This window comes from Diospyros lotus, chromosome 2 (assembly GCF_014633365.1).
Source record: "Diospyros lotus cultivar Yz01 chromosome 2, ASM1463336v1, whole genome shotgun sequence".
NCBI classification, from domain to species: domain Eukaryota; kingdom Viridiplantae; phylum Streptophyta; class Magnoliopsida; order Ericales; family Ebenaceae; genus Diospyros; species Diospyros lotus.
In genome coordinates, this window is record NC_068339.1 from 5,489,200 (window position 1) to 5,502,979 (window position 13,780).

The following is a 13,780-nucleotide window of genomic DNA, read 5'->3' on the forward strand; positions in this document are numbered from 1 at the left end:
TATATTTATCACCAATAGTACGAACTAAGAGTGGTTCTCAAATAATATTAAGAGATTTGGAAAAATGATTTGTTAACTAATTCATGAAGCAATGTGGATACCTCAAATGAGTTCCGTAGTATCACTTGAAGGTGAAGATATACAATAAAGGTTTAGGGATGAAAAAAATCTCTTATTAGATAAGAATGATTGTGATTGATGCACAACAGTGACTTGAGTTGTTAAGTTAGTTATAACACGTGAACTTAAAGATTAAGTATTAATAGTGGTTTTCATGATAAAACTAGCCTTGTGATTAGTGGATTGCAAGAATTGTGGATAGCCATCTCCATTAGCATAGCGGTTTTAAAAGGTTCAAGCACAAGATAGTAGCTTTGATGACCTTATACACCCAAGGACCTTATACACCCAAGGCAGGTAGAAAAATATTGAGTTTCAATAAGATAGGCATTATCTAAGGCAACAAACATGATAGTTAAGTTGAGATAAGGTTAATATATTTCAAGGCAGTCACAGGGTTAATATATTCCAAGGCAGTCACAGTCTATACAAGTTTAAAATTGTGCAAGTATCCCTAAGGCAACTTAGTGACAAAGTACAATCTAGGTGGATATTACATGAGTCGATCAATATGGTTAAGATACCAAGTTCGATATTGGACAAAACACTACTCGATATAGCTAATGCAATGGTTGAGTCAAAATCGGCTACATTCAGTCCAAGGTAGTTAGTACAAAAAAAGAGAGATTATAATTGAGTTCAAATTAGGAAAGCACTACCCAATGTAGTAACTGAGTTGAAATTATATTGATGTACACCAATAAGTCAATATGAATGTATATAGGTTGAGATTAGATTAGGTGATGATCAATGACAATATTGATAATGGTGGGGTAAACAAAAATAAGATTGACGATAATCCCAATAATGATGTGCTATATTAAATAGCAATTGCGAATGATTGACAACTATAATTTATAAGAAATATAAAATGACGTGAGAATTAATCTACTAGCAATGTCAAATAAGGGAACCGACAAAAGAATAAAGCAAATTCCAAGGCAACAGGACTTGATTATAGATATATATTGTGAAAATTGATTAAACATGTAACATTTCAATTATGAACATAAACAATCCAATAAGACAAAATATTTTTATGAGGTGAAATAAAACCAAAGTTGTGGCTACAGTTACACATCAAAGGCTTGTGAAGAATAATTTTGAGTTCTAATTATAGTTGTAGAAAAATCTAGATAATGAAATTTCTTTAAAGGGGTTAGATGTAATATTTTAAAATTTCAAAAAAAATATAAAGCCAATGAGTGTTTTTGTAATCTTACAAGTTATTGAAAACTTCATGAGTGTATTTTGGGTGAAAATATAATTTCTCAAAAAGTGTTTGGGGGCCAGAAGATATTATTTTGAAGTTTTTGGGGTGTTAATGAAAATTCTTAAAAATATTTGAGGTAAAAGTAATATTTTGAATCCAAGAAGGTCTTAGTGAAATTTATAATTTTAAAAAAAGTTAAAAGGTGTGTAAGGAGGCTTGGAATGCAATAATTGTAAATAGAAATGTCAGAGTGTAATTTTCGTACATCCCACAACTTGTTCCATTACATTGCTATTACTAAATCTCAATAAGGGATCTAACATAGGGATGAAAAAGAAAAGGACGATAGATATTAAAGGATTTGGCCAACGATTTTCTTTGATCAATTATAAGGTATAAAATAGATAATGTTTTGATTGATTGATCAATAATAAGGCATAAAATAAATAATGTTTTGATCGATTTTGATAGGGGTTATGGTTTAAATGTTTGATATAAAAGAGCCAGAGATTTGGATAGTAGTTTTGAGGAGTGTTTTGGAAGAGTTATGAGTATTTTGAGTACTCATCGAAAAAATTGCAACATTCGGTGAAATAATCAATAGGTGAGGCAAAGTAATGACAATTACAACTATTTCGATTGAAAAATATAATGAGATAGAAATAAGAAAAAAAAAATGAGAAAGAAAGACAAAGAAATTAAGAAGAGACATTTATGTTGAAATCGCTTGACGATGAAAATATTGTCAAATAATATGACCTAATACGTCATAGTCATGTGTGTCATCGTCAAATAATATGACCTAATACGTCATAGTCACGTGTGTGAATCAAGCGCACTAAGGTAAGGCACACATAGGATATTGTATATGCAATAGTGTGGAAAAAATAAAAGAAAATAAGAAAAAATAAATTATGAAAAAAATAAGAAAGATCATTTGGAAGGAAATTTAAGGAAACATTTGAGACTATGGAAAAATATTTTTAGTTTTGGGTGAGAATTAAAAATCAACTCTATGAAAATTTAATTGTTAAATCTGCCATATTTCTGTGTATGTTAATCATTGGGTTAGACTTTTTAATGATAGACTCTAAAGATATGAATTTTTGGATGGCAGTGGTTGTCGATGACAGAAAAGATGTAAGTGTTAGAGATAATAAAAAAAAAAAGAAAAATAAATTTATTATTAAATTTTAAAAATAAAATTATATATTTATTTAAAATTTTTAAAATACAATATACATATATTATAATTAAAAATATACATATTATTAAGTGTATTACAGATATGTGTCATAATATTTAATATAAAATATTATATTAAAAAGAGTTAATTTTATTATTTAATAATCAAATTTATTATATAAAATATCATAAAATATTTTTTTAAAATTTCAAAATAAATACATTTTCTAATTTTTTATTTTAAGAAATAAATTTTCAGGATAAAAAAATTATATTTTTAAAAATTTTAAAATAGATACTCAAAATATAAAATAAAAAATAAATTAAAAATTAAGAGATAAAAACAGCACCAGCTAAATCTATATATATATATTATAACAAAATAGCCGTCAAATTTTTTTCCGCTCATTTCCAGTTACTATTTTGATATTTTATTATGTTTTTTTAATTTTTGTTACTTACCCAAAATAAAATTTTTATAGGTCATTAATTAAGTCTTGGAAATGTAGTTCTTGGAACATATAGTTCTTTGAACATGTAAATATTTTTTTTCATAACTAAATAGTGTTTGGAGAATGTGTAAACATGATGATATATGAAGAGTCAAGATAAATATTATTAATTTATCCATATTATTAATTTTTAAATATTAGCATAAAATTTTAATTGAAATAAATTACAGAAAAATGAGACTTTTTTAAATCGAGAGAAATCTTGAGATATTAGGTAATACTGTTGAATACCGACTGTCAAGTAAATTTTTTATTTTATTTTTATTTATATATAGTTTAATTAATTTAAATTTATTTTTTTATAATTTTAAATGTTATAATTTTATATAACTTAAATATTATAATTTTATTTTTAACCTTTTTTTTTTTGTTGCTTTTTTAAAAATGTGACATATCTTAAATGTGATTATTGATTGCTAGGAGAAATATGTAAAGTCATGTATGGATAATCAATTTTAAAATTTTGATTATTATTATTTATATAATTAATTAATTATTTAAATTATTTTTATTTTATATATAATTTAATTATTTTAAATTTATTTTTTTATAATTTTAAATGTTATAATTTTATATATAACTTAAATGTTATAATTTTATTTTTGTTTGTTGCTTTCTTAAAAATGTGACATGTGTTAAATGTGGTAATTGATTGCGATGAGAAATATGTAAGTCATGTATATATAATTAATTTTGAAAAATTGATTATTATTATTTATATAATTAATTAATTATTTAAATTATCTTTATTTTATATAGTTTAATTAATTTAAATTTATTTTTTATAATTTTAAATGTTATAATTTTATATATAACTTAAATGTTATAATTTTATTTTTTAACTTTATTTTTTTGTTGCTTTCTTAAAAATTTGATCTGTCTTAAATATGATAATTGATTGTCAGAATAAATATGTAAAGTCATGTATGGATAATCAATTTTGAAAATTTGATTATTATCATTTATATAATTTATTGATTATTTAAATTATTCTTATTTTATATATAGTTTAATTAATTTAAATTTATTTTTTATATTTTTAAATGTTATAATTTTATATATAATTTAAATATTATAATTTTATTTTTTTAACTTTTTTTTGGTTACTCTCTTAAAAATTTGACCTGTCTTAAATGTGGTAATTGATTATCAAGAGAAATATGTAAAATCATGGATAATCAATTTTGAAAATTTGATTATTATCATTTATATAATTAATTATTTATTTAAATTATCTTTATTTTATATATAGTTTAATTAATTTAAATTATTTTTCTTATAATTTTAAATATTATAATTTTATATATAACTTAAATGTTATAATTTTATTTTTAACTTTTTTTTTTACTTCCTTAAAAATTTGACCTGTCTTAAATGTGATAATTAATTATTATGAGAAATATGTAAAGTTGTGTATGGATAATCAATTTTGAAAATTTGATTATTATTATTTTATATTATTAATTGATTATTTAAATTATCTTTATTTTACATACAATTTAATTAATTTAAATTTATTTTTTATAATTTTAAATGTCATAATTTTATTTTTCAACTTAATTGATTATTGTCATTTATTTAATTCTCCTTTTTCCCACCAGTCTACACTGAAGATGTGTTATATGTTAGACTTGGAGAAATTAAATGCAAATTAAATTTGTGTTTTGAAAATTATGTTAAGTGAGTAAGATTCAAATTGTGTGGCAAAGCGTGGATAAAAAGATAAATTTAATGGTGGCATGTGATTTGATAAATTGAGAGAAATAGGAGAATTTGAAGGAAGAAAAATTAATAAAAGAAAGTAAATATCTCTCTCTCTTCTTCCTCTCTATTCCCGTTCAACCATTCCATTTCTTCTCTTCTCCTTTCTCAATTATTCTTCTCAAATTTTATCTTCTTCTTTACTTTTATTTAGTAAATTTTAACCGTATTTGTAATACCCCGAGGGCCCAGAGAAGTTAGAATATATCGAGGATAGTGTAAGAAAGGAAACAACACCAGCTGGATACCTTTTGGGTTGAATGTTGGCAAAGAACTCCCAGGTTAAGCGTGCTTGACCTGGGGTAATCCAGGGATGGGTGACCCCCTTGGGGAGTTCGTGTAGGCCCATCAGGGTAAGTTGTTCCGGTCCTTCTTATCGCTCGAATGAATGTTACAAATAGTATAAGAGCCGACCCTTGGCGAAGGCGGTCCGATGAGGGCGGGGAGTGGGGCCGGGGCTTGAGGGCCTGTACAAGGAGCGGCTTCTGGCAGGTTTCTAGGATGGCAGCCCCCAAGGGGAGAAGGTTTGGGACCAGTTGTAAGGTCGCATGACGAGGACATCATGTGCTTAAGGGGGAGAGAATGTAATACCCCGAGGGCCCAGAGAAGTTAGAATATATCGAGGATAGTGTAATAAAGGAAACAACACCAGCTGGATACCTTTTGGGTTGAATGTTGACAAATAACTCCCAAGTTAAGGGTGCTTGACCTGGGGTAATCCAGGGATGGGTGACCCCCCTGGGAAGTTCGTGTAGGCCCATCAGGGTAAGTTGTTCCGGTCCTTCCTATCGCTTGAACGGGATGTTATAGTATTTTTTTACACAATTTGGTCTTCTGGTGTAACATAACACCACTATTTTGTTAAGTGAGTGATGTGAATGCAACTAAGAAAAATTAGGTCTTGAGGTTCGTGTGGTATGCACATATGAGACAAATACACGTAAAAATTCAAAAAAAAAAAAACGTCTACCCTTGAATGCATATTTCAAAATAAAGAGGTTGATTATCGTTTATTTTTATTTTCCTATTATTGTGTAATTTTTTTATTTTTTACGCATTGCTTATTGTATTACATGTTAATTTAGGTTTATTTTTACATGATTTCGAGATAGAGTTATGTGCTTTTAATTATTCGTCTACCATTGAATGCATATAAGGAAAATTTTCAAAATTTATAATCTTTTTGTTATATTTTTATGATTGTAATACGATTATTTTTTTTATTTTTTACTTCTTTATTGTAATTTTTATTTATTGTAACTACTAAATTATATAATTTTCACTTTAATAATTTTTTTGTTTTTTTTTACTATATCCATTCATCCATGCATCGCATGGGTGATTCAGTAATATTTATATACAGTTGGAAGGAAAACTCTGAATGATGTCATAATTTGGACCGAAGGGAGGAACAGCCCAAGAGGCCGCCGACGTGTCGATCCACTAATCGTGGTTGACCCCGAACCGCAGCACCCCCCGGTGAGGATCACCTTCCGCAGTTTTCCCCTATAAAAAAAGAGCGAGCAGGGGCCAAGACTCAGCCGACTCGACTCAATTCGCGACTCGGGCTCTCTGTCTTTCTTTCTGGCTTGCTGTCCGAAATGGAGAACTCACAGGATCCGGGTTTAAAACACCCGCTTCCCGCCGACGAATCTCGCCTCGACCTCTACACAGTCCCAGCCCGTTCCAGTAAGTCCCCCCCCTCTCTCTTTTTTCTCCCTAAAATCCCAATCCCTAACCCTAACCCTAATTTCTTACAGGCTGGTTCTCTTGGGGAGACATTCACGAAATCGAGAAATTCCACCTCCGAGAGTTCTTCGACGGAAGCTCAATCACGAGAACCCCCAAAATTTACAAGGAATACAGGGACTTTATCATCTCCAAGTTCAGGGAGGACCCGTCCCGCCGGCTCACATTCAGCGAAGTCCGGAAATCCCTAGTCGGTGACGTCACTTTGCTCCATAAGGTCTTCGCGTTTCTAGATTCACGGGGTTTGATCAATTTTGGTACGCCGAGGGGCGAGGGTGACGGGGCGGACCAGGGGAGTAGTCAGGGGAGGTGGAAGGTTACGGTTGAGGAAGGGGCTCCGGTTGGCGTTCGGGTCGTCGCGGTTCCTAATTCGTTGAAGCCCGTGACAATACCGCCTGGCTGGTGCAATGGCGGTGGTGAAGTGGCGGAGAATGGGGTTCGATTGCCGCCCTTGGCTTCTTGTAGGGATGTTTATAGTGAGCAGAAGCGAATGGTGTGTAGGAATTGCAAAGACAGTTGCGAGTCTGGACGTTACGAGTACACGAAAGTATGGTGCTTTTCGCCTTCGCTTGAGTTCTGTCTTCTGTGGCATCTTTCGCTTATTCTGCATATTTTATGGCTTCAAATCGGATGGGTAACATAATTTCAAAATCGAGTGCCGTGAAATACGACCTTGTTTTTTGATTAAATAATATATAGCCATTTAATCTTTCTTCACTGTGTGAAAATCGCTGAAGATGGTTAGATTTATTGAAATTGAGCGAATTGCTATTTTATATTTGCATCAAAGGAAAACTTTAATTGCTGGGTATTTGTCATATGGAAAAATATAAAGAGGTTTTTCTTGAAGAAACTATAACAGGCTTTGGTACTATAATTAGAAGGGAAATATTTACAATGTTCAACTCAATCCGTTTATTCTAGGTTTGTGTGTTTTCACACTGCTGTTCATTTATTCCAAATTCTCTAGGATTCCTAGCTTGAATATTGAATGATACCTGGTTTTCCTTCATTCTATTGCTCTTTAACGTAGGAAGGTTGGGCTTATCATAACCATCTTCCTGGATAAATAAACATTTTCCTTCTATTTTTATGGGAAAAACTTGTTTAAACCACAAATGCATGTGCCATATTTGTTTGGCGGACAGAAGATGATTTGAAAGTTGAGTTTGTCACGTACTCTTATTGGAAGTTCGTGGCTCAAGAAGTATAACACTTTTCTGGCAATTAGATACAACATATGGAAGAGAAACATAGGCTTTAGGATCCAAGCTTTTGCCTGAGAGTGTGGATCATGGAACTAATTTCCAGCACACTGCTAACCTTATGTCTATGGACACACGGGTGTTTATGGACATATATCATCATCAGTATGTTTACGGGCATAAATGTTGTATTTGCTTTAAATTTAATCTTCACATTGCATTGGCACATGGTGTTTATGGGCATATAATGTAATGTTGTATTTGTTTTAAATTTAATATTCAGATAGCATTAGCACATTATATCATTTATTCATTTTCATTAATGGAAAAATCAATATAACTGCATTATAAGTATATATGTAGCCTGGAGCATCATTGCCTTTTGTGTTAAAAGATAATGCAATTTGGGACAAATTTATATTGATTTACAATAAAAGTGGTATTTATTTTTTGATGCATTTTGAAGTTGGAGAGTCATATTTTGTGGTTGTCGAAAATGGGATTGAACATGTATGACAAAATAGGGGTTGTCATCTTAATTGGTGGCCAACATGTGTTGACCACTTCAAATCTTAATAATTGGCATTTGATGTTGGTTGCATTTATGCGTGAGTAGATTGAGCAGTTAGCTTGTTGCGAGCATTGCCATAGTCCTCCATGTAGAATATGATAGAATTTTAACTTGGCACAGGTTATATCATTCAGTATTTTAGAAACAAGTGCTAACATGTTACCTTTGGGGTCCACTTGCTTGTCCTAGCCCAGTGGGTTTCTTTAAGAAGGATTAATGCTGGAAGCATGTCATTCGTAGCTTCAAGCACTATGAAAATGTTTTGTTTGTCATTTTATATTGTTTGGTGCACACCCACATGTAGGAAACTTACATTGATAAGCAACTAACATTAGATTATTATCTTCAAGCACTATGAAACTGTTTTGTTTGTCATTTTATATTGTTTGGTGCACACCCACATGTAGGAAACTTACATTGATAAGCAGCTAACATTCGATTATTATGGGAGCATTACTCATTTTTAGGCATGCCTTTGAAGATTGCTTATTATGCAGTTCACTTGCCAGGATAGAAGCTTCATAATATGTCTGAAGTGCTATAAGGATGGAAACTATGGGGAAAACAAGTCTACGGATGATTTTAAGTTCCTTGAACGCATTCCAGATGGTGAAAACCATGAATCTTCTTGGACTGAAGCAGAAACTCTTCTTCTTTTAGAATCTGTTTTGAGGCACGGAGACAACTGGGACCTTGTTGCTGAAATTGTTAAAACTAAGAGTAAAGCCGATTGTATTTCGAAACTGATACAGCTGCCTTTTGGAGAACTTATGTTTGGTTCTACCCACAGAAGAGGTAGATTAAATGAGAACGATGGCAACATGAGCAGTGCTGAGCAGGGACAATTGGCTTCAGTGTCTCAGTCTCAAGAAAATATCAAGATGCAGGATCAAGGTGATGGTGATAAGAATGAAAACAAGGAGAATGGAGATTCTGAGAACCAATCCCAGGAAGTCCCTCCTTTAAAGAGGAAGCACTCAACTTCACCTCCAGATATGGGCAATTCACTGATGAAAAAGGTAGAAATCTTTGATTTTCTCAATTTTCACAACATTTTAGCAATATTTTCTGTGATAATTATCAAATTTCTACTATAGAATAAAATTATTTCCCTTTGTTCTTAGGGTTATGAGGGAGTTCTTAATGTAGACAATACTAAGAACTTCGGGGGCTGTTTACTTGTGGAGATTTGGAGAGAGATTTTCCAAAATTGAATTGAACTTGGAAAACTCCTAAAATGAGTTTTCCAAATTTTCCTTCCTTAGTTGAAGATTTGAAAAGCACGTTTTTCCACAAAATTTCTTCCAAATCATCTCTATCTCACTTTCTAACACAAGTGAAGTAACAATTACACTGAATAACAACCTCTCTGTTTCTCGCTTTTTTTCCCTAGCCATCTGCACTAATTTTCTAGATTGGAAATTAATTTTCTGCACTTTTAGCATTTGATTGCATTTTTGAATTTTCTATGGAAAATGGAAACTGGAGATTTTATAGAAAATTGGTGATAGAAACTGGAAACATTTTCCACCAACTAAACAACCCCTTGTAGATCCCATCTTAAACACCTAAAAATACTTTTTTATCATTAATTTCTTATAGGAAAACTATTCTGAATATTCAAAGTTGCCATGTAAGTTCTTTTTGATTGATGGCTGGTTAGTGAAATAAAGGCAATAATATTTTATTTTACTGTTTCTAGTTCTATTAGTTTTCTTGTATTTATGATGAGGTACAATTTTATTGAATATCTGTCATATCATGGTTAAAAAATCACCGTTTGTGCTGGGAGTATTAAATGCTTTCCTCATTAGGTAGCTGTCATCACTTCCATGGTTGACCCACATATCACAGCTTCTGCTGCCGAGGCTGCTGTAATGGCTCTTTGCGAGGAATATCAATGTCCGAGGGAAATGTTTGATGGTGACGATGATGAAGATAAGGAGTTGGGATCTTCTCCCCAAAATAACTTGTATGAGATATTATTTTTGTCTATGTCTAGAAATAATTTTCATGTTGATGCTTTAGGAATAATACCTTGGCTTTCTATCGAGTTCTATGGTTCTGATGAATTGGTTCTTTGATGTACTCAGAGCACTTCAGACTGAGGGTTCAGGGATTGAGGAGAGGCCCAATGAATTAGGTACACCTTTTTTTATGCAGGTCACTTGTGAAAGTGAAAATATTAGTTTTTGCACTTCCATTGACACTTATTTCACTTCCATCAACACTTCTTGCCCATCTGGGAGCCCACTGCCAAGACACGGTGTTCTCCGCTGGCTATCTTGTCTGCCTGTTCTTACCTTGTGCGAATTCCTTCCATTTACCTATATCGTATCTTTTTCAGAGTCTCAGGAGACATCTTCTCCGAAGAATACAATGCCTCTTACTTTCCGAGTGAGAGCTGCAGCAGCAACAGCTTTTGGTGCGGCTGCTGCTCATGCCAAGTTATTGGCAGATCAGGAGGAAAGAGAAATAGAATATTTAGTGGCAACCATAGTTGAAACGCAGGTAACTGTACTACTAGATTGCTTGCTGCTTCTGGTTCTGTTAATTAATGATCATGATCCTGCATGTGTTTGCTCAGACATACTGAATATTGGAACTGGCTTACATGTGATTAGTTTCTGTGTTAGACTATATATCATCAAAAAAATTTCTTGCTTGAATAAATTCTGTTTCATCAATTATGGGCCTTTGAAGTTTGTTGCAACTCAACAGTTGAAGAAGTTGCAACGTAAAGTAAAGCATTTTGACGATCTGGAGCTAATAATGAAGAATGAATATACGCAACTGAAGGATCTGAAGGAGTCTATAGTATCGGAGCGGATGAATGCGTTGCGAAAGGTATTCGATGCAGGTATATCCAGGCGGAGGGATGATGCTATTGTAAAATCTCAAATGGATGGTGGACTTTGACGGGAGGGACGGGATTCAAGTTAAAAAGTCTTGTTCTTTGAGATGCTTTATTTGGGGAAAAAGAGGAGGTCCAACTTAATTAATGGGTTTCCAGCACTAATTGCAAGACACGACGACGTAGACTGGAGATGTATGTAACGTGATTAGTTGTTGTAAATCTTTTTTTAAGCAGACTGAACTAGATCCCAACCCAATTGTCATCCTCCGCGGAATCTTCTTCTTATGGGTAATAGTTGTATTTCAAAAACATTATATTCCCATTAAATTTTGTGGGCCACAAAAATTCGATTTGTTTATCTTTATCTCATCAAATTCGTTTGATGGATTTATTATAGTTGTAAATGGATTTAGGATTGTGTTTAGATAACTGGATATAAATTTAGTATCAAACTCGTGATAACTTAGAATGGGTTCTGGATCGAATCTATTTTGGATATATTGAGAGCATCCTCATTGCAATAGTTGAGAGTTATGTTACATGGGTTTGTATATGGATTCTAGATAAACACTCCATACTAACATGTTATTACGAAAAACAAGGGTATGTGTTCGAAGGGAAATTTTGTATGTAAGCACGCAGTTTGCTCTCCACACTAACTTTTCACAATTGTTTTTCGTAATAACACTCCATTACTCTTTACAATTTATATATTTTTCAAAATACCCTCTGATATACTACCATTGCACAAAGGCAAAAAATCAAACGAAAATAAGACAAAATTGATCAAACAGACAACAAAAAATTGGTGGCTATGGTGAGACCCACGTAGAGAAGACGACGACGACAACGACTAACATAGCGACCGTCGACAACTTGAATGGATTGAATGGATCTCTGGTAAGTCGACAACTTGAATGGATTGAATGGATCTCTGGTAGCTACGACGAACATGACCGTCATCGAAGATCTGTTAAGAGTCACCCAAATATGGTGGCACCACTTATGTGGCACCAAATCTTGATTGGTGCCGTCTATGGTGTCCTTCCTTCCCTTCTTGATCGATGTTGCCTATGTGACATTGAATCTCAGTGCTGCCCATTGGGGTTTTCAACAACCCAACAGCACTTAGATCGGAACTCTCTCTAGTGTTGTCTGATATTTATTTCTTTGGCATTCCAAAAAATATATATACATATAAATATATAATAAATATTGCATGGAGTATACCAAAAACACTTCCCCTAAACTTTAGAGTTTGGGATGTATTGAAAATTTTAATTTTTAAAATTGCGAAAAGATAAGGTGATATAATATAATTACATATTTAGAAGGGTAAAAATGAGTTTTACTTTTAGAATATTTTCATCATATTCAATTTTAGGAGAACAAAACACATTACTGCAAATAAAATTTTTCGTGTTGGAATAGAGCATAAGAGTATTGTGATATAGTACAGTGAATAAAAGTTTTATTGCCTTATTTCTACACTTACAACTCTTTGATATTTTTGTTCTATCGCTTAAAATTAAAAGCATGTTAATAATGATAGTTGGCAAGTAAATAACTTGGACATCTTATACAAACGTATAAAAATAATAAATAAAAAAATTATTAATTTGTATTTTTTAACTAATAAATAAATACATAAAAAGATAACACATAGACCTCAAAATGTAAAGTCCCATCTGAAAAACGTAGAGTTCATTTAACAGAGGTTGTGAGAGAGAGAGAGAGAGAGAGAGATGGGGGGGGGGGGGGGGGGGGGGGGGGGGGGGGTTATAGGTATTGTAAAAGAAATGGGGGAGTGAAATAGGCATTTGAACTTTAAATTATTTTGTTTATTTTATTAAAATTGATTTTTTTATAAAAATAATATTCTATTTCAAAATTCATATAATTATTAAAATATACTTAAAAAAATATTTTCTGCTAGATCTAATAGTCAAGAGGTGAAAGATGACGATGGTTTGTAATTTTTTAACGATGGTGGAAGAAATGGAGGGTTAGTGGCGAAAGAAGAGATGGGTCTTTTTTCGGTATATGAATTTATTTTGAAAAAATTTGTCACATCAAATTTGTTGATAAAATTATAATTTGAGGGAATGACCAACGCAAGCGCATGAGGGCATACAAGAAGCTATGTGGAAGAAGAAACAAGGGTTGGAAACGCATTTGGCCTGAACGCATGGGCATGTGTCCTGAATCATCGAGATCATCTCTTAGCCAGGAGCCACATCGTCGCTGCTTTCACTTCCATACGTATGTATCAATATATGTATTGGCAATGGCATTTTAAGATTTTGTAAATACCAAGAATGATTTTATACGTAATGGTATGTTTGATATCACACATTATTACGTAATATACATGTAATATTTTTATATTTTTTTATTTGATACATATAAGATAAAAAATAACAAATATTGTGATAGGCGTGCGAATAAGATATATTTAACATTCAATGTTTTAAATTTAAAAATTAATTGTGATAAATAATACCTTTTAACAATAAAAATATGTTTATTACTTAGAATAAAATTACTTTTTAATTTGGACTATACTTGTTTCTTGTAGTTGGATTATGAAATGCTTTAAATTCTCTT

At 31.8% G+C, this 13,780-nt stretch overlaps 1 protein-coding gene across 2 annotated transcripts; it reads left to right on the forward strand.

Moving 5' to 3' along the window:
- Positions 1-6,315: 6,315 nt before the first annotated feature.
- On the forward strand, positions 6,316-11,623 carry LOC127795916 (SWI/SNF complex subunit SWI3A). 2 transcript variants are annotated; one of them, XM_052327892.1, is made up of 7 exons: positions 6,316-6,480; positions 6,552-7,087; positions 8,814-9,335; positions 10,131-10,288; positions 10,410-10,459; positions 10,664-10,827; positions 11,038-11,623. In XM_052327892.1, the coding sequence occupies exons 1-7, from the start codon at positions 6,393-6,395 to the stop codon at positions 11,233-11,235; spliced, it is 1,716 nt and encodes a 571-aa protein (XP_052183852.1). In that variant the 5' UTR covers positions 6,316-6,392; the 3' UTR covers positions 11,236-11,623. The 2 variants fall into 2 exon arrangements, with proteins under 2 accessions (XP_052183852.1, XP_052183853.1); XM_052327893.1 differs by having other exon boundaries at positions 8,826-9,335; positions 11,038-11,619.
- The last annotated feature ends 2,157 nt before the right edge of the window (positions 11,624-13,780 follow it).

What these genes read in the sequence shown, in the direction of transcription:
- LOC127795916 (XM_052327892.1), top strand. Translation starts at nt 6,393, where the DNA reads ATGGAGAACTCACAGGATCCGGGTTTAAAACACCCGCTTCCCGCCGAC. An exon ending in CACAGTCCCAGCCCGTTCCA is followed by an intron (nt 6,481 to 6,551) that starts GTAAGTCCCCCC and finishes AATTTCTTACAG; the next exon opens with GCTGGTTCTCTTGGGGAGAC. An exon ending in GACGTTACGAGTACACGAAA is followed by an intron (nt 7,088 to 8,813) that starts GTATGGTGCTTT and finishes CTTATTATGCAG; the next exon opens with TTCACTTGCCAGGATAGAAG.